The sequence below is a fragment of the Cetorhinus maximus genome, chromosome 6 (genome assembly GCF_964194155.1).
Source record: "Cetorhinus maximus chromosome 6, sCetMax3.hap1.1, whole genome shotgun sequence".
In the NCBI taxonomy this organism is placed as follows: Eukaryota; Metazoa; Chordata; class Chondrichthyes; order Lamniformes; family Cetorhinidae; genus Cetorhinus; species Cetorhinus maximus.
Window position 1 is genome coordinate 47621583 of NC_135884.1, and position 21208 is coordinate 47642790.

General features: G+C 40.8%; 1 protein-coding gene across 8 annotated transcripts in view; it reads left to right on the top strand.

The window, feature by feature from the left end:
* mitfa (melanocyte inducing transcription factor a) overlaps positions 1 to 21208 on the top strand; it is a 315941-nt gene that overhangs the window by 216052 nt on the left and 78681 nt on the right. Inside the window, exon 1 of one of the 8 annotated variants that reach the window (XM_078543700.1) lies at positions 15277 to 15408. The exons of the other annotated variants lie outside the window; for them this stretch is intronic. Coding sequence (XP_078399826.1) covers positions 15391 to 15408 — 18 coding nt within the window. The 5' untranslated portion in view covers positions 15277 to 15390. Of the gene's footprint in view, positions 1 to 15276; positions 15409 to 21208 lie in introns of those variants that run through there. 8 annotated transcript variants of the gene reach the window in all.

A 21208-nucleotide genomic window follows, 5' to 3' on the forward strand; every position in this document is an offset into this window, starting at 1 on the left:
AGGTTTCACTTCTGCTTAATAAAGCAAACAAAAATTACATTTTTAGATAAGCTGTTTTTGCACTCATTTATAACCTTCATTTAAACTTATTTAACCCTGAAGTTTCTCTCTTGAAGCTGCTGATTCATACTGGGTATAGTTCTCCATGTGTGATGGATGCCCAAGGATCTGTCCTTAATCCCCATCCCTTCCTATTTCTTACCTACAAGCTGCTCTTGGGGACGTCATCCAAAAGCACAGCAGATTCCACATGTATACATGCTGCACCCAGCTCCACCTCAACACCACTCTCTTGGCTCATTGTCTGCGATCTGTCACGCTGCCTGTCTGACATCCAGCGTTGGATGAGCAGAAATTTCCTCCAGTTAAATATTGGGAAACCAAAGCCACGAACTCCATTCTCTTGCCACCAATGCCGTTCCCTTCCCTGACCAGTGTCTGAGGCAGAACAAGACTTTTTGCAAGTTTGGTGTCCTATATGACCCTGAGCTGAGCTTATGACCATATATCCTTTCCACCCTAAAGATTGCTTACTTCCACATCTGTAACATCACCCATTTCAATTCCTGCCTCATTTGATCTGCTGCGGAAGCCCTTGTCCATGATTTTGTCACCTCCAGGCTCAACTGTTCCAATGTCCTTGTTGGCCTCCCGTCTTGCAGCATCTGTAAAGCAAAGTTCTCTGTAAACTCTGCTGCCGTATCCTAATTCGCATCACTCCTGGAGCCTAATTTGCACCACCCCTGTTGACTCATCGCAACACCTCAAATTTAAAAATCACATCCTTGTGTTCAAATTCTTCTAAGGCCTCACCCTCCCTGTCTCTTTAACTTCATCCAATTCTGCAACACTCCAAGATCTCTGTACTCCTCCAATTCAGGTTTCTTGCGCATACCTGATTTTCACTATTGACGGCAGTGCTTTCAGCTGCCTATCCTCTAAGCTGTGGAATTCCCTCCCAAAACCTCTCTGCATCTCTATGTGTCTCCACCTTGAAGATGCTCCTTAAAACTTACCCCTTTGGCCAAGCTTTTGGTCACTCGTCCATGTATCACCGTATATGTCTCTGTCAATTTTTTGTCTGCTAACGCTACAAAGGTGCCTTAAGATCTCTTACTACTTTAAAAGCACTATATAAATGCATGTTGTTGTTTTTGCGTGACCCTAGACATTTGAGTCACAGCAGACTCTTTGACTGTATGGGAATTAACAGCCAAAGCTAACCCATCCTCATTCCAAGCTCACATATACACTTTTTTTTTTAGCAAGAAGAGTTAATAGATACTTATCAGGAGAAGAAATCCTGGCTTATTTTCTGTCTCTCCTTTCAGCTGCTGGGGTTCAGAGGGCAATTATGGCATCCCCGTCTTTCTTACCAGATTGAAGATCAGATCTAGGATTTTCCTAATGTGTCTTAGTTCAATTTAGGGAATACACTTGCCAAATAGACTACCCATAGCTTGTTTTCTTCATTTCTGTACTTTACTGTTTGTAATAGCTCATTTAAGTTCCTGGCAATAGAAAAAAAATCCAAAATGTTTGTTCACTTGTTAACATGCAGAGGTCTTTGTAAACTGTTGATATTCTACACATCTGTACAACTCTTTGTAATCTTGCCATTATACAACCACTTTTACATCAATGTGAAGAGACAACTGGCTCTTGTATGCAGTAACTAAAGAGATATGAAAACATTCCTTGCAGGGAGCTTTTGTACTGGTTGTTGTACTGTAGTCAAAGTGAAGCTGACTTTTGTACTGTAGTCAAACCAACCTTTAATTTATAGTGTCTTGGCAAATCAAATCTATTAACTTCTTAAAACTTTCTATGAAATATTTGTAAGTTAAAAGAAAATAGACACTGCAGATCTCAAATAACATTAAAAGTTAACCGTCCAGGTGCATACCTGTTCACATAGATGGAAACACATGCATAGAGCCTTGGCCTCCCTGGGAGAGCATGAGTTGAAACTAACCAAAATCTAGGTCTGCTAGCGGAACACTGTCATTAAACTAACCTCAAACTGGAATTTATCTCGATTCAATTCAAACTTTGCCTATTCAGAGTGTCGTTGCAGGTACAAAAATCCCGTGTTGCAACAGTGCTGTGCCATTTAAGGTCTTATGTACTAAAATATAACAGTTAATTTGAAAAAGGTATAATGCATGAGATTTGAGGGTGGGAATTGATGAAACCGAAACCCACAGATAGCCAATATTTTCAATGGCTCAGGCGCTTCTCGTTTCTCTGGGAGATTACTTACCTTTTCCTTGGTTGGTGGGTCATCACAGTACGTTGGTAGACTGAAGCTTTGGGGAGGTCCAGACTGATGGTGTAACACAGCACTGAATACAGCCTTGTACTTACCACTCTCCGGCTCATGGAAGCTGACGAGCACCAAACCTGGCAGGTAGAAACACGGAGAGACTCCCAGAGCAGCTGAGAGAAGTCACAAGATCCAAATGGATCTTATCTATTTACTTCTATGATTACAGTTAAAATACTCATTACAGTTCTTCAGCTGATCCTTGTAATTAGATTACAAGGTAAACAATGTTAAATTGTGTGGTTTATAAGATTATTATGTTTTGTGACTGTGTCTTTAAATTTAAGGTAAACTGAAGTGGATCATGTGATCTATTCTGAAGTCTGCCTGACAGTAAGCCTGGGTGGTTTTATTGTTAGAAATCAAAGGAAGGCTTAGATTTGTTACAACCAGTCCCCGGGTAAAGTTCCCCCAATTTGTTAAGATCCCGGATGAGGTACCCCAAATTGTTATGCTTCTGGTGAGGAGGGATGAATTGGCTCCCTTTCTTCATTCAACCTCCTTGGTTGGTCACAACAAGGTTAATTTAAAAAGGATCCCTTCCCTCATTGACACCTTTACCCAGTCCAAATGTATTGATGTTTTAAAAGGAGCCAATTTAACCAGGCTGTTTTGAGTCAAAGGAAGAGTAAGTTTATTAGTTACTAAGCGCGAAAAAAATGCAACACGTATACACACAGATTAGAAATGAGAAATTGAGTCCAAAAATAAAAGTTAAAAAGATATATGAATCAGTTCTTTGGCTTGTCCGTGGAGAGTAGATGGTGAAACGTTGTACCCATTAAGTTGGGGTGATTCCGGTATTGTTGACTTTGGCAGTTGAGCAGTTGGTTTGGAGATTCTCGGTTCTGTAGATTAACTGAAAGGAGGTGTCCTGTTTCCTTTTTTGACTATGGCTTTGCTGACTTGACTTGCTTCCAGCAATCGGAGAGAGACATTTTTTTACCTGCAAGTGCAAGGATGCCCAATTGGTATTCTTCAGCTATGACTTTCACAGCACACACACACCAGAACAGAACACCAGACTAGCACACAGAACTAGGGTTGCAGTTGGCTTTTTTAAACCCCTCCCCTTGTATATTCCTGGAAGGGAAAAAACAAACATGTCTTTCGCCTAGATCTGTTTTCTTTTCAAATCAGTTCATGTTCACTGTCTGGGATGTAACTCAACAAGAGGTGGTTTTGGCTGAGATGGTAATCATTTTCCATTATCTCCGCAACCACAGGAGATTACAGTTCAATTTGCATTGTATCTTTTCCTTTGAAGTGCCTCTGTCTGAAGTAGGCCATGTCACACCTTCTCTCTGAGAGAAAGGAACTTGACCAACTGGTCCATTCTCTCTGAACCAGTTGGTCAAGTAATCCACATAGGAATTTTCCAGCAAGTGGTTGACCTACAGTCTCAGCCAGCTTTTGCTTGTATGTCATTTTTAAAAAACACGCATGTCTTACTTAAAAGTTCATAATGCCCATAAGTAATTCAGGGATAGGATCTGTGGTCATGATGAATTGTTTTACTGGGAAAGAAAATGCAAAGGTATTTACACTTCGAAACAATGGTAGCAGTCTCTGAGTTCACAATAGGTAGACTCTGAGTCTTCAAAAGTCCAGCAAGCTGGTGTTGGTACCAGTTGTAAACAATTGTGGTGTAAACAGTCCATTTACTTCAAAAATGAAAGAGAGTTAGGGTCAAGAATTGCTAACCAGCATCTCTACCTAGATGCAATGCCAATGTGTTTCACATGTGTACCATGGGGAATAGGACAGAGAAAGCCATTTTAAGATCAGGTTACAGGCTTCCCTACAAATCTATGAATATAACAGACTGGCAGCAATTCTGTGTGGCCAGCAGAGAAGAAGAAGCTATTTTGGCTTTGCGAGCTACAATAGCCGGATGTGGTCTCTAGTCAAAGAGACATCCTGTAGCCTTCTAAGGATTCCGGGAGATTTGCCCTGGAATGGCCAAGGGGAAGAAAAATCTTTGGAATAGGCTTTTCTGCTAGGTCTGAATTTAAGAAACACTCTCTGAAAACTGAGGGAAGTATCTGGAGACAGTCACTTGAAGTTACTACTCGGGTAAATAGGGATATGGCAACCCATAGGAGCTGGGAGAAACTGTAGCTGTTTGCTATAAGGACAGTAGTTCCATAGGGAGGGCAATTTGTGATGATTATAAAAGAGGAATGTTCCTCACTGTGGTTTAAAGTATAAGTTGCTGACAAAAAGAGCATGGTATTTATTCATTATTTGTTTTAGTCATTTGTTACAGTAGAAGTTTTAAAATGTGAAACATTGTCATGTTATTTCAGCTAGTAACCGGAAGTTCATAACTCTTTTAAAAAGTGATCAGTCTCTATGGAGATTGTAACAACAATAATGTGAATATAATGCATTTGAAGGAAGTTTTTAAAAAGATAAGGCCCTCAAAGTTGAACCAGAAACAGTGTCTGTTTCTATCAAACTTTGTCAGTGCTTAATACAAGGTGGAGGAATCCACACTGTTTTGAGCACTTTTCAGAGTATTAGAATAAACCGTCAAGTCTTGCTCAAATCAAGAAGTTCCAATGGGCTGGTTTAGCTTTGAATTTTCATTCACATTAATGAGCTATGCCCTGGGAACAAATTCTTGTCTGGAATTCAATGAACGTGTATATAATTCATAAACGGAGAACAAATTATCAGAACCAATTGGTTTCTTGGTCTATAATCAAAAAGCAATTTTCTAGGTTGAATTGATTTGCCAAGTTTGCCTACACTTTGTAGAGACCTTTTTGACTCTGGGCCTTCTATATTTGTTAAATAATTCTTTTAGCTGTCATTCCAGAGCGTTGTACTTTTTTTGTTAGTAGCACTTGGTATGGAAAAATCTTCGGCATTTTCACTCTAGGAATGTGGGGATGACAGTTTTATTATTTTTAAGTAATGATCTTGCTTCTCAAAGAACACTTAACTAATGCAGATATTCCCAAAGTAAGAGTATTTGTTTAGAAAGTTAAAAAAGTGTTCCTGTGATATGTTTGACAATGACAAGATACTATTTATGACTTTGAGGATGGCCTCAAAGCATCCCAGAAGACATCAGACATACCCACTGACTCATGGGAGACCCAAGCTTGTGACCGATCAAAATGGAGAAGGCTGAATCGGGGAATGACCAAACATATCGAGAGACTTTGTTGGGAATGTGAGAGACTAAGCCAATGCATCGGAAACCAAAGAATAACCCATCTACCCAACCTGCCTTGCATGCGGCAGATCACGCATTGGACGTATCTGCCATCTCTGAACCCATGGAACTGGAGTGGAAGCAAGTCATCCTCAATCCCGAGGCATTGCCTCAGAAGACTGTTTACAGACTATCTGGAGTTGTTCTTGGGGCGTTAAGAGTAAACCATTTAGTGTTGACCAGACCCAGGTAGCGGTGTCCCTGAAGGACGTTCTTAAATCAATTCAAATTGTACACAAAAATGCAATTTCATGGTTATTTCTGGTGTCACCTGCAAATAACCATCTTTGTTGAATTCAGTTTCCTAATGTGCCTTATTGGGATGAAAATTCAGAACCTCTGTGGTAACTAATCTAGTACCATTATTACTGAGCTACCTTATTTTCATTCTCCGATATTACAAAACGTATGGTAACCATAAAAATCAGATATTTTCCCACCATATTTAATGAACCTTATTGAATTTTTTTAAGCAATACGTACACAATTGCACTAACACATGGCAATAGCACTAAGAGGCACTAGAGGTTTTTCCATCTGAATATTTTCGTTTTGAAACACAATACTGCCTTCATGTATTGGATTTCACTGTATTAAGTCTTCTTGTTGGCATGCTTGATCAGAACTAAAAAACTCATAACGAATGAGTCACATTCAAAGACACATTGAGGCTCCAGTTCATTTGTTATGAATACACAATGTTGCACTTCACAATGTTTGCCCAAAATAACAAAATCTGTTGATTATTCAGCTTCTATAGTCCTTTGTATATCAATGCAATAAAGTTAACAATTTTTACAATTTATCATTTAATTGAATAAATGTTTTCCTCCATAGAAAAAGTCCTACTAAATTAACATAGTGTTTATTGCTTATTTATCTCCTCACCCTTGCTTCCCCATTGTTGCAGGTAGTGAGAGAATTATTCTTAAAATGTCAGCCATCATGGTGTGATGGCTGTGACACGTGCCCTAGGTGTGTTTGGTTTCCGATCTATTAGTTCTATTCATATGAAAAAAAATCTGAATCTGGGTTTTGAACAAAGATTTCATTTAAAAACAAATTTGGAATCTATTCCTTCACATTTCAAGGGTGGCGTCCAGAAAGAATGAAATACCAGGTGTGCTGAAGGATCTGACAGGAAGGCCCTTCTCACCACCAGCCAAGCACCTTGATGCTTGTTTGAAAGTTCTGGCAATGAGGCCCTCTGCCAATTGATTTTGACGGTCTGCTCAGGGAACCATTCAACAGGATCCACCATCTCCTTTTCCCACAGGGCCTTGAGGAAGTTATGTGCGAACCAGTGCCTGATGGACTTGTAGTCAAAGGTATTTTCTGCATAATTTTTTCCATGAGGCAGAGGTGGTATGTCACAATCCAACTGAATGGAACATTCTGTGACAATGTGACCAAACCCATCCTTCAGAACACTGGGGACAACTAGCACCTTGGCATGTGGTAATATTTGGTGTTTATATACAGAGCTATATGCACAGCTTGATGCAGTCACATATAAAGGTGATTATCAGGATGAGGGTGATGTTGGGTACTTCTCTTTCTTCCCCGCCGCGCGCGCCCCCCCCCCCCACCCCACCATTTGCCCAGAGATTTGTACGTTGTGTCCCTCTAGTAGGAGGGTTTCTTACCACTCGTAGGTTACCCAGTTCCCTCTGCTTGCCATCCTAACTGACACAGTTTTGCAGACAACTGAATCTATGTGAATATTAGATCACTAGGATTGTGATTATATTTTAACATGCACCTGAATGGGAAAGCGGCTGTGGGTGACAAGTGAAATCAGGTTGAAAGTTGCCAGGATGGAAGAAGAGGCCAAAATTATTAACAGCTGCTTTGCACTTTATTCTTCCCATCTAAATGAGACCTGGTGGTTCAATTGCTGCTGTCTTGCTGTATTCTAGCCACTGTCCTGGACTTCCAAATTCCAATGCAAACCTTGACATTATTACGAATTGAAGAGTTACCTTGTGTTGCAGTTAAGCAACTCTCTTGTCAGGAATTCGGCTGTAATTAGTGGGTGATTTTATTGCGACCTATCAAAAGCAATCTGTATCAGGACACATTATAAAGTTTATATTTGATTGGTGTTGATAATTCCACAACCCTAAGTCATGCCAGTACACTAGCTTGTTTTAGGGATTTGGGCCGAATACACTCATTTTTTTTAAATAAAGCTTGCCAAGTTCAATAATCAGTGTGCACTCTGCCTGATTAATTGGAACTGAGCCACATTTTGTACCTTGTTGCCTTATCTGTTCCATTTGTTTGCCAGTTCTACTATTGCTGATGCCTTTGCACCATTGTTAAACCAATTAAGGAATTATCACTGTTGGGTAAATGTATTGTTGGTGGAATAATGCAAAGATGCAATTTCGCCAGCTAAAGTCGTTTCAATCGCAAAACAGAAAGAAAATGTGATTTTTTTTTTGTTATTAAGTGAAGTTTCAGTTTATGAACAAACCATATTCAAATGAAAGAAGCTTAACTATAAAAACTAATAAGTATAGTGAAGGCTCACCCAATTGTTGAGCTCGCAGGAAAGTGTGTAGGCTATTCATCCCTTAAGCCTGTTCTACTATTCAGTTATATTATGGCTAATCTTGCCCTCAACTTCATTTACTTGCCTTGACCCTATATTTATTAATATCCTTACCTAACAAAATTCCTTCAATCTCAGTTTTGAATTTTTCAATTGACCTAGCCCCAATAGCTTTTTGGGGGGAGAAAGTTCCAGATTTTCACTGTCCTTTATGTGAAGAAACATTTCCTTGATATCACCTCTGAACAACCAAGTTCTCATTTTAAGGTAAGGTCTCCTTGCTTTGGATTCCCTCGCCAGAGGAAATAGTCTCTCTCTGCCTGCCCTATTAAACCCTTTAATCATTTGAAACACCTCAACTAGATCTTTTATATTCAAGGGAATACAAGTCTAGACTATACAACTTGTACTTAAAATTTAACCCCTTTAGCCGCAATATCATCTGGGGCTGTGCTGTAGCCTCCCCAAGGCCAAAATCTCCTTCCTGGTGTTCAATGCCCAGAACTGAACACAGTGCTCTAAATTGAGTCTTGTCTGAGCTCTCTACTGCTGTAACATGACTTCTGTCACTTTGTAACCAGCCTCCTTGAGATAAAGGCTAACATTTCTTCAGCCTTTTAAATATGTTTTGTATTTGTCCATCTGTCCACTAGATTTTGGTGATTTTTGTACTCAGGCCCCTAAATTTCTAGCTTCACATCAGGAAAATACTCATCTATCTTTCTTGAATCCAAAGTGGATGAATTCACGTCTGCACATTGAACTCCATCTGTCACCATTTTTCCAACTCACTTAATCTATCAGTGTCTTTTTATAACTTTATGCTCCCATCTACAAACTTAATGTACCACCTGACATAATCAGCAAAATTTGATAATATGGTTCCCCAGTCCTTTATCTAGGCCATTGATAAATATAGTGAAAAGTTGGAGCCGCAGTCCAGATCCCTGCCAGACACCACTATTCACACCTTGTCAATTGAAGTATATACCCATCATTCCTAATCTCTGTCATATATCTCCTGACTTATTTCCTACCCAATTGATTGCCTCCAAATCCATAACTTTTTGTTTTTGTTAACAATCACATGTGTGGTGTTATGATCTCCGTAGAGACTGATAACTTTTAAAAAGAAATTTGAATTCCCATTGATCAACTCAAGGAATCCAATGACAAGATTTCATATTTTTACTGTAATAAACAAACTAACTGAAATCAACATCAATTAAACATTACTTAGTAAGCAACTAATACACTATATTACAGAAAAGCTATTCCCCCTTCCTGACACGACCGAAAACCTCATGCCATGTTTATACGTTACACCGTACTCTTTGCAGCATTGTCTTCACAGGAACCAGTTCAAAGTTACAGCCAACTTCCAATAGACTCACTTCTCCCCCTTTCACTCAGTTGTAATGTTCAGTGCCTGTCAAAAGTCCTTCCCTTAGTCCTTTGAGAATCCTTGAACCAACTTCTAGCAGCAAGGCAACTCCTGCCCCCAGCTATGCTGGGGCGAATCTTCCGGTGTCCTCAAGTTTCCACAAGTCCCGTCTCTTCGAGTAGAGAATGAGCTCCCACCAGCATCCAGCCTTTTCCCCTGCAGTTCGCAACTGCTGCTGTTTTTATGTCTCTTTGTCTGTCACACGCACGCACACACATGCACATGCACACACAGTTACGTACACACTTTCTCTCTTGTTATGATCCCAACTGATGTTACTCCTGGACAAGCCAGATCCCAGGGTGGAACCCAACTTGTTAGTTCCTAACTTTATTTTTTGTTTAGATACACGGAGAGTGGCTGCTGAACAGAGTCACAGGAGCCAGCTGATGAACTTTTAACAAAAGAATAAAACATTTATTAAATAAGTAAAGATGAACTAAAATACAATACTTCTTCGCCCACAACTATACCTTTACAGATATGTACAGATTTTTAAGGATAACACAAGTTACAAAAGCTTATACTTTCATGTTCACAGTAAGTACACAGTCCATGTAAATCAATAGGTGACTTGTGGTCAGACACACCACACTCTGAAACCAAGTGACAAATGCCACCTCAAACAGATGCTATGGATCTCTCCTCAACTCCCCCAGACACTCGTCACACCGTGAGCCAACTGAACTCCACCTTTTACACGGGGTTTCCAATCTCCACTTTTGAAGAACTCGCTTTAGAATCTTCTCCCAAATGACATTTTCTCTCAGATGCCTTCCACAAGGGTCCACCTCTAGGGTTTTGAACTCTCCTTCCAATGTTCCTCCCTCTGGATCTCCATGTGCATTCAAGCTTCCTTACACGCACACTCTCTCTGACTCAGCCATGCCAACAGACCATTGCTGCTTTGCATGCCCTTTAGTAAAGGTTACAGACCTTTGGCTGTCTCCTTTGACCTCCTAGCAAGCCTATTTTAGCATTAAGTCTGCATCCTGCAGCTTTCTCCTGTCAAGCCTGGAGCCTTTCTCTACTCCTCACTCTTATCTTCACTTAACAGAACCTTTTCCAGGTTCCTGTCCTTGTCCTTTGACTTAACTGTCCTCTTGGGACCTTTCCTGTTTCGTTCCCCTGGGTTTGGGGACTTTCTTCTTTAGTTTTTGGAACCTGCTCTTGCAGTTCCCTCTCCTGTGTCCTGCTTCTCCTGGCAGCTGGCTTCAACTTTTGTTTGGGACTTGCTATCTGTCCCTCTCCTATGCTGCTTTTTGCTGGCAACTCCTTTCAACTTTGAGTTCAGTTGGTCAGTATGCCCTAAACGTGTTCGGTTTCTCTGTTTGTGTGTGTGTGTGTGTGTGTGGAGCCTCTGTCTCTGGACCCTGCTGCTCAGCAGAGCTTTTTTCTACCTTGTTTGTTTTAACTCCCCTTCAAGAGTCATAAAATCCCATTAAAATGCAGGCATCTTTTAAAGTGCAACTAAAGCTCAGGTTTCATCTTTTTAACCTACAAGATACAGAAATACAAATTAAACTTAAACTTTAAAGATATGCCTTATTCCTAACACCTCCAAATACACATATAACTTACTTAAAACTATCTCTATTTCCTAACACACACACACCACACACACTATCTATCTCTCTCTCTCTCTCTCTCTAAATCTGATAGTCTGTAAGTTTTACCCACAGCAATGCCAGCTGTTCCTTTTTGTGTCCAGGTGTGAAAGCTGGCACTTGAGTTTCAGTTGGACTTGCCCTGGGCCCCCTGTCCTCATGGCAACCAGGTCATATTGGCTTATTGTTGGGCAGAACTAGTGAGAGGTCACATGTCCCTCTCTACAACTCCATTTTACTTTGAATTAAAAGACAAAGTTTAAAGCATCTTCTAAAACCTCACACTCGTAACAGTGGGCACAGGGTTTCTTGCAAATGGAGATTGAAAAAGCAAATGTGTGGGATCTATGTATAATAGAGGATTAACTGTTTCCCTTTAAAAGGCCCCCTCCCCCTGTGTAAACATTTAGAATTTCAACCTACTAACATAAAGATTGACAATCTTCACTTATTTTGAAAATAAAATATATTGGTTGTGCTCAATCCTTCATTTATTTAACTCTGAACTTTCTCAAACCTGATGTGATAGCTGGTTTGGAACTGCCGTGATCAAATGTATACTAGCCCTTAATGCAAGGAAGTTGTTTTATTAAGGCCTCTAGTATTAAGCTAAAGATGTGGTAGAACACTGTCACCGATGAGAAGGAGGAATGTATGATCTTTATTGCTTTCCCACACTATCAGCTCACAGTTTGACGTGAGTGCCTCCAGCTCAATGCTAGCACTCGCTGAACTAGAAGTTTCTGATGCACAAGAAATGAAAGCTCCTTTGAAAGATCTCGAACATTTCTGGTGCTTAGCATTTTTGTGACGTCAAATATCGAGACTGCTCTAAGATGGTGTTCAGTGGTACCAAACTGAAAAGATAAGCTTCGTTGCAGAATAAAAGATCTTTTGTCTAGCATTTTCTCACAGCCTCTTTGTGTGCCATTAGATAATATTTAGAAAATAATTTACCCTATTTTATTGGGATCATGATTTCATTGAAGACATATTGTGAAGTTGAAATGTGAATACAATCATTCTTGTCAAAGGACTTTTTCCCCATATTCGAATTACTTTTTCATTAGTGAATGAGTGTTTCAGTTTAAAGGGAAAGAGTTCCACATAAAATCACTGGCTATGTGGTAGGTGTTATTTTAACCAAATATTATACTTTCTGATGGATATTGGAAAAAAAGTACCCTGAAAGTAACCATACCATCCACGCTATTTGATATGCAGTCAACATAGTAATTTAGTGATGCAACTGAGAAAAATCAAAAGAAACTACAAGAAATGTGCCATTCATAAATCTTGTTTTGTGATAAATGTGTAGGAATTCTGAATGTGCCACCTGGCAAGAATCCTAGAGCACAGTAGTAGGCCATTCGGCCTATTGTGTCGAAACTATCTCTTTGAAAGAACCATCCAGTTAGTCTCTGGAAGCATTGTATCTTGATGCATCTTACATAACATCGTTGGTCAGAAAGGGTTACTACATCCTGAAACTTAAGGGGATAATAATGGAGAATGTAGGAACATTCCACCATCTCTGTTTAAGGAGGATGCAAAGGAAGGAGAGGAGGGGTGTAAAAGAACCACCAAACTGCAGCCTTTGAAAGGAAGCACAAATTTTATTTGTATCTTTTCAGTTAAATTTGCCCTGAATACACAGTGAGGAAAAAGCAGTGGCTTTACAATGGTGCATTTTGGCATTTGGAAGTTCATCCCCACTTCAAATACACCAATTAGAGGAAAATCCAATTCAGATACCAGTAATGAGTTGGATTTGAAAGGAGTGTGAGTTGGCCAATGAATGCTACAGTGTTAAGCCCTGTCACCAGATTGCAATTTGTTCGAGCTTGGAGTATGGAATCACTGAAAGTACCCTATGATATGGAGGACCACCTAGTTTGTTAACCATACAAGAAGTGGCCTTGAAAGGCATAATTTCTTGGTCTCATGCGCAAATTCTATGCTTCAGGTAGACAGCTAAATGCAGACCAAATATACCATGCAAATTGGTCACATCTGCACAGTAAAAACTCCAAGCATTAGCACCAAATTCATGCACATTAGGAAGTCGAAGAATATTTGCATATTATTAAAAGGGATAATCTACTTAAAATATTTTGGAATGGAAGACAAATAGTGCAGTAGGTTATCGTATTGTTAGGAATTATCCTTTCACTTGGAAGATCGGCACGAGTTTACATCCAACCTAGACTACTGGGATGAAAGATCTCTCTCTGTCTCTCTGGTGCTACAAAGATTCTAAATAAAAAGGTTTGGCTAGTCAGAACCCAGTTCCTGAGATAGCTGGAGTGGGGGTCAGGTTGAGGATGTGTGATGCAACACAATAGAGCTTTATTTTGTATCCGACTGAAATATTACGTACCTGTAAATTGATCATGCTAACCCTCCCATCCCGAATTTTGAAAAAGTTTTCCACTCCAAGGGTTTCACTAAATCAACTGAACCCACCTCACACACTCGTGATGATATTTGAACTAGTTTCCTTCCCATTTTTCCCAATCATAGACCACTCATGATTAAATGGTGCCCTTAGCTCTACCTTTAACGGGCTGTATAACAACAACTTTGCTTCTAACCTTTGACACTATCCTCTAAAGGTATATTGTACTGGTAAGCATGGATACCTCTTATACCTGCTAGGTAAAATTCAGAAGTGAAATAGAGAAAATAATAATTTCCTAATTAATGCAGAAACTAAGAAACTGTCACTTCTACCAAAGACAATGGAAAATTCTGGTTCCGAATGATATATGTATTAGAAGAGATTGCTCCTTTGTGTGTCAGTCATTGCCAACAAGGCAGTACTGAAGCATGGATATCCAGATCAGTCAGCTCCACTTTACTACAACAACCCCTTCCCCTTACCATACAGCATTATTTTTACTAACGGGAGTGTGAGAGGTCATGACTTGTTTAAGAATCACTCAGTACAGTACTTCTTCCCTCGATCTGAGCCAGGGATAACGAGTTTATAACTTATTTGCTTAAAAAGTCTGCATTAAATGTTTGGAAGGCTGTATTCACTTCCCAACATTGAATCCAACAGATGAACTCCATAGTAGTTGGGCATCCTCAAGTGGTTTGTAGGGCATTTTCCTTATGAATCTCAAAGGCAACATTTTGGGCAATTTTACAGGGCACTGTTCCTTTGAAAGCATATCTCGCCCTGTTGGAGAGTGAGTACCATATGAAGCCAATAATATTTCATGAATAAATGATGTAGTGGTTTATTCATTTGCTCGTTGTTTGCACATTCTCAATTTGTAATTTTACCATGTATCTGTTGATATTTAGTTGGTGCAGTATTGTGTTTTGCAGAGATGTAGTTGACTTTTGTTGTATCTTATAAATATTAATGTTGGAAGTATGAAGGCTCTTAATGTGTGGAACTAACCAGTAGAAATTTGTTAAGAGTATGTGTGTATTTAAGAGAGAAATGCAGTTGCTACTGGCATGTGCTAAATGATTTTTAAAAAATGAATAAAGGGGCTGGAGGCATGATCCAAAGCAATCTCAATAATGCAAAGACTGGACTGCATTAGAAGGCTGTGACAAATACAAAGGTCGAGATGACATTATGAATTTGTGAAATAGAAGCTTAAGCAGATCAGCAAAATGGTCTCAGCTCCAAGATATGTTATGGCTTTGCAACAAGATGTCCTATTTTATATGTTAAATGGAAAATAACAACATTCTTATCATTTTATGCTTGGTTTTCCACTTCCACTTTTAGTTTTTTTTCTTAGGATGACCTAATGGATTGATCAGAGTGATGAGTCAAGTGATCTTTTCCAGAACTTTGTACAAGTGGCATCTGTTGCCTCATCATGGTTTACAGCCTTGAAATTGTATGCTGGGATTTGTACTGTTTCATCTGTGATGGAACTTGATCGAGGGTTGGAGAGGGGGTTTGTGTTAAAACCAATTTTCCAGTGTGTTACGTGCCCTTTATGTGTGATGCGAACATTCACACAGAGGTATTAGCAGTTTGTGACACCTTTGCTGCAGGTGTATTGCACATACTCTTCAGGGAGCATTGGGAAATTCTGTGCCCAGTATATATTATAATGGTTTTAATTTCAGACATGACCTCCTTCAGGCTGCCCAAAGTTGCGGAGATCTCCTATTGTGAGGAGCAAATCTCCATGAGGATGGTGCACGTACTAGAGGGACTCGAGCCACAGTTGGGTGAATCCTCCATGAAGCTGGAGGATGACAACAAATGCTGAGGTAGGCCCCATTTTTTCAGCGACTGATTTGGCAGAGATTTACCATGGGTAATGACAAATATTAAAGAACTGAATTTTAAAACAATAAAATTACCATATATTTTTGAGCTAAGTGGCAAGTAACATTCGCATCACACGACCATCTCCAACAAGAGGGAATCTAACCATCGCCCCATGACATTCAGTGGCATTACCATTACTGAATCCCCCATTATCAACCTCCTGAGGGTTGCCATTGACCAGAAACTGAATTAGACTAGCCATTTAATATCGTGACTAAAACAGTAGGTAAGAGGCTGGGAATTCTGAAGCAGCTAACTCACCCTTGACTCCCTAAAGCCTGTCCACCATCTACAAGGCACAGTCAGGAGTGCGATGGAATACTCTCCACTTGCCTGGATGAGTGAAGTTCCAACAACATTGAAGAAGCTCGACACCATCCAGGACAAAGCACCCCTTCCACCCGTCTTCAACATTCACTCCCTCCACCACCAACACAGTGGCAGCAGTGCATATCATCTACAAGATGTACTGCAGCAACTCACCAAGGCTTCTTCAACAGCACCTTCCAAACTCACGACCTCTACCATCTAGAATTATAAGCACAGCAGATGCATGAGAACACCACCGCCTGCAAGTTCCTCTCCAAGCCATACACCACTCTAACTTGGAATTATATAGCTTCTCCTTCACTGTTGTTGAGTCAAAATCATGGAACTCCCTCCCTAACAGTACTGTTGATGCACTTACACCGCACGGACTGCAGTGGCTCAAGAAGTCGGCTCACCACCGCCTTCTCGAGGGCAATTAGGTATGACTAAAAAATGCTGGCCTAGCCAGCGATGCCCACATCCCATGAAAAAATAAATAAGAAAAATCAAAACATGTGCCTAATTAGGTTTGGGTTGCTTCTGAAAAGATGCTATCCTGAAAAGGAATGGGACTCCATCATTGTCAACTCTGATTAAATTTAAAGTAAGTATACTTGCAAGACCATGCCTTTGAAGGCATTGGAAGAAAGATCAACAGTATAATTTGATGTTATATCCACATATATACAAAGGTATTCATGATTAAATGATTACCGCTGTTGCAATTGAAAATGTCTGAGTGACCCATTTAAAGTGTGAAAATTTAACATATGTTGTCACAGTGCATCTGAGCCACCCAAAAATCATATTCATAATATTCAACAATTGCAATGGAAAGACATCTGAAAGTAAATACTGGCTTCTCTGACCTCGATAACCTGGCTGCTAACCAGCAGTGAAAATAGAGATTTAAAACATCTGCCAATCTAGAAACAGCAACAGCAACTTGGCTCTACTTGGCCTCACAATGTACCAGTTTATAATATTTAGCCTTGATGGCCCAAAAGGCACAGGCTGACATAAGCAAGAGTTTCATTTTAGCATCAGACCGATATCCTCAGGGCAGTTCCCTTATGAAAAGGCTGCTAAGCTATCAGCATTTCATTTTTCACTGAGCTGAGTGGGGTTCTCACAGCATACACTACAGTTAGACTTTGTCCTGCACTCTTCAGCTCAAACCTCAAATCTTGCTGGAAATGCAACTTGATCTTGGTGCAGTGAAAGCAACAGTGCATCAGATTCTGGAAACTTTGTTAACAAAAGGCTATCCTTACCTGGCCTAGCCTACATGTGACTCTAGATCTGCAGCAATGTAATTGACACTTAAATGCCCTCTGAAATGGCCTAGCAAGCCACTCAGTTATACTGAACTTCTACGAAGCCGATAAAAAGGAATGAAACTGGAAAGATCACCGGCATCGACCTAGGCACCGGAAATTACAAAAGCAAACTCAGCCCTATTAACCCTGCAAAGTCCTCCCTCCTGATGTCTGGGGTCTAGTGCTAAAATTGGGAGAGCTGTCTCGCAGGCTAGTCAAGTAACAGCCTGGCATAGTCATCCTCACGGAATCATACCTTACAGACAATGGTCCAGACACCACCATCACCATCCCTGGGTATGCCCTGTCCCATCAGCAGGCCAGATCGACCAGAGGTGGCGGCACAGTGGTATACAGTCGGGAGGAAGTTGCCATGGGAGTTCTGAACATTGACCCTGGACCCCATGAAGTCACATGACATCAGATCAAACATGGGCAAGGAAACCTCCTGCTGATTACCACATATTGTGCCCCTTCACCTGATGAATCAGTGCTCCTCCATGTTGAACGTCACTTGGAGGAAGCACTGAGGGTGGCAAGGGTACAGGATGTACTCTGGCTGGGGGACTTCAATGTCCATCACCAAGAGTGGCTCAATTGCACCACTACTGACCAAGCAGGCTGAGCCTGAAAGGATATAGCTGCTAGACTGGGTCTGCGGCAGGTAATGAGGGAAAAACATACTCAACCTTGTCTTCCCTCATTTACCTGTCAAAGATGCATCTGTCCATGACAGTATTGTTAGGAGTGACCGCCGCACAGTCCTTGTGGAGACAAAGCTGTGTCTTCACATTGAGGATGCCCTCCATCATGTGTGTGCACTACCATCGTGCTAAATGAGATAGATTTTGAATGGATCGAGCAACTCAAAACTTGGCATTCATGAGGCGCGGTGGCCTATCAGCAGCAGAATTTTATACAACCACAAACTGTAACCACATGGCCCAGCATATCCCCTACTCTACCATTACCATCAGGCCAGGGGATCAACCCTGGTTCTGTAAAAAATGCAGGAGGGCATGCCAGGAGCAGCACTGGGCATACCTAAAAATGTAGTGTCAACCTGGTGAAGCTACGATACAGGATTCTTTGTGTGCCAAACACTGGAAGCAACATGCGATAGGCAGAGCTAAGTGATCCCACAACCAAGGGGTCAGATCTAAGATCTGCAGTCCTGCCTCATCCTGTTGTGAATGGTGGTGGACAATTAAAAAAATCTCACTGAAGTTGGAGGCTCTACAGTCCTCCCCATCCTCAATGATGAGGGAGGCCAGTACATCAGTGCAAAAGACAAGTCTGAAACATTTGCAACCTTCTTCAGCCAGAGGTGCGAGTGGATGATCAATCTTGGCTTCTTCCTGAGGTCCCCAGCATCACCGATGTCAGTCTTCAGCCAATTTGATTCACTTCACGTGATAACAAGAAATAGCTGAAGGCACTGGATACAAAGGCTGTTGGATGGGACAACATTCCAGCAATAGTACTGAAGACTTGTGCTCCAGAACAAGTCGCGCCCCTAGCCAAACTGTTCCAGTATAGCTACAAGACTGGCATCGACCGAACAATGTGAACATTACCCAGGTATATCCTGTACACAGAAGGCAGGACAAATACAACCCAGCCAAATACTACCTCATAAATCTATTCTTGATCATCAGCAAAGTGATGGAAAGGATCGTCAAAAGTGCTATCAAGCGGCACTTACTTAGCAAAAAGCTGCTCACTGCCACTAAATTTGGGTTCTGCCAGGCCCACTCAGCTCCTGATCTCTTTACTGCCTTAGTCCAAACATGAGCAAATGAGCTGAACTCCTGAGGTGAGGTGAGAGTTACTGCCCTTGACACGAAGGCAGCATTTGTCCAAGTGTGGCATCAAGGAACCCTAGCAAAACTGGAATCAATGAGAATCAAGGGGAAAACCCTCCACTGGTTGGAGTCATACCTAGCACAAAGCAAGATGTTTGTGGTTGTTGGAGGTCACTCATCACAGTCCCACGACATCACTGCAGGAATTCCTCAGTAGTGCCCATGGCCCAACCATCTTCAGCTGCTTCATCGTTGATCTTCCCTCCATTATAAAGTCAGAAATGGGGATGTATGCTGATGATTTCACAATATTCAACACCATTTGAGACTCCTCAGATATTGAAGCAGTCCATGCCCATTTGTGGCAAGGCCTGGACAACATTCAGACTTGATAAGTGGCAAGTAACATTTGTGCCACACAATGACCATCTCCAACAAGAGAGAATGCAACCATCTCCCCTTGACATTCAATGGCATTACCATCACTGAATCCCCTGCTATCAACATCTTGGGGGTCACCATTGACCAGAAACTTAATGGGATCAGCTATCAGTCCCATTGGGACCCAGAGACTTGCCAGCCCGCAACTCCATCAATTTGCTCAGTACCTAGTGATTTCAATTTCACCAATTCCTTTCTCCCATTCACCATCTGATTTGCAGCTATTACTGGAATTTTTTTTTGTATCCTCTATAGTGAACACAAGCAAAATATTTGTTCATTTCTTCCTTATTATCTACTGTTAATTTCTCCCTTATTATCTACTATTAACTCTCTAGCAGACCAACCTACTCTTTTCCTTTTTCAATACCTGTAGAAACTCTTGCTATCCATTTTTACATTTCTAGCTAGCTTCCTCTCATGCTCTAATTTCTTTCTCCTGATTAACCTTTTAGCCATTCCCTGCCATTCTTTATATTCTGTTTTTTAATTCGTTCATGGGATGTGGGCATTGCTGGCTAGACCAACATTTATTGCCCTAATTGCCCTTGTTCAGAGGGCATTTTTTAAGAGTCACATGTAGGCCAGGCAAGGACAGATTTCCTTCCCTTTTTACGACAATCAACAATGGTTTCATAGTCATCGTTAGACTCTTAATTCTAGATATTTATTGAATTCAAATTCCACCATCTGCCATGGTGGGATTCGAACCTGGGTCCCCAGAGCATTACCTTGGGTCTGTGGATTATCAGTCCAGTGACACTATCACCATGCCACAGCCTCCCCCTAGGATGTCCAATCATCTGCCCTGCCACTCATCTTTGAGGAGTTGTATGCTTTTTCCCTAAGTTTGACGCTTTCCTTAATTTCTTTAGTTAACCACGGATGGTAGGTCCTCCCCTTAGACTTTTTCTTTATAGTAGGAATGTACTTATTCTGAATACTCTGAAATATCCCCTTAAATGTTTGCCACTGCTTCTCTATTGATCTATCATCCAGCCTAGTTTCCCAGTTCACTTCAACTAGCTCAGCTTTCATCCCCACATAGTTGCCCTTATTTAAGTTTAAGATACTAGTCTTGGACCCAACCTTCTCCCTTTCAAACTGGATGTAAAATTCAGTCATATTGTGGTCACTGCTACCTAGTGGTGCCTTTACTCTGAGGTCATTAATTAATTCTGTCACGTTACACAGTACCAAATCTATATAACCTGCTCTCTGGTTGGTTCCAGAACATGCTGCTCTAAGAAACTATATCGAAAGCATTCTAAGAATTCCTCATCCAGGCTACTACTGCCAATCTGATTTTTCCAGTTTACGTGTAGATTAAAATCACCCATGATTATTGTGGTCCCTTTATCACAAGCACACAATATTTTCTCTTGAATACTTTGGGTACTGTTAGGTGGCCTGTAGACCACTCCCACTAATGACTTTTCCCTGCTACTATTCCTCATCTCTACTCAAACCAATTCTACAACCTGATCTCATGAACGAAGGTCATCTCTAACTATTGCATCAGTGCCCTCTTTGATTAGCAGTGCTACCCCTCCACCTTTACCTAATTTCCAATTCTTCTTGAATGTCACGTACCCCTCAATATTAAGGACCCAATCTTTGTTGTCCTGTAACCACGTCTCCGTAATTGCTATCAGATCATATTTATTTACTTCAATGTGGGACATCAATTCATTTACTTTGTTAGTAATGCTATGTGCTTTCAGATAGAGAGCCTTCAGTTTTGTCTTTTTGTTACTTTTGTAACATCTAGTCTTGACTGTTGATGTATTCTTAGGCTTTTTCTCTCTGTCCCTTCCTGCCATTCTCTGACCCTCATTTCTCATGTTACTATTTTGCTATCCTGT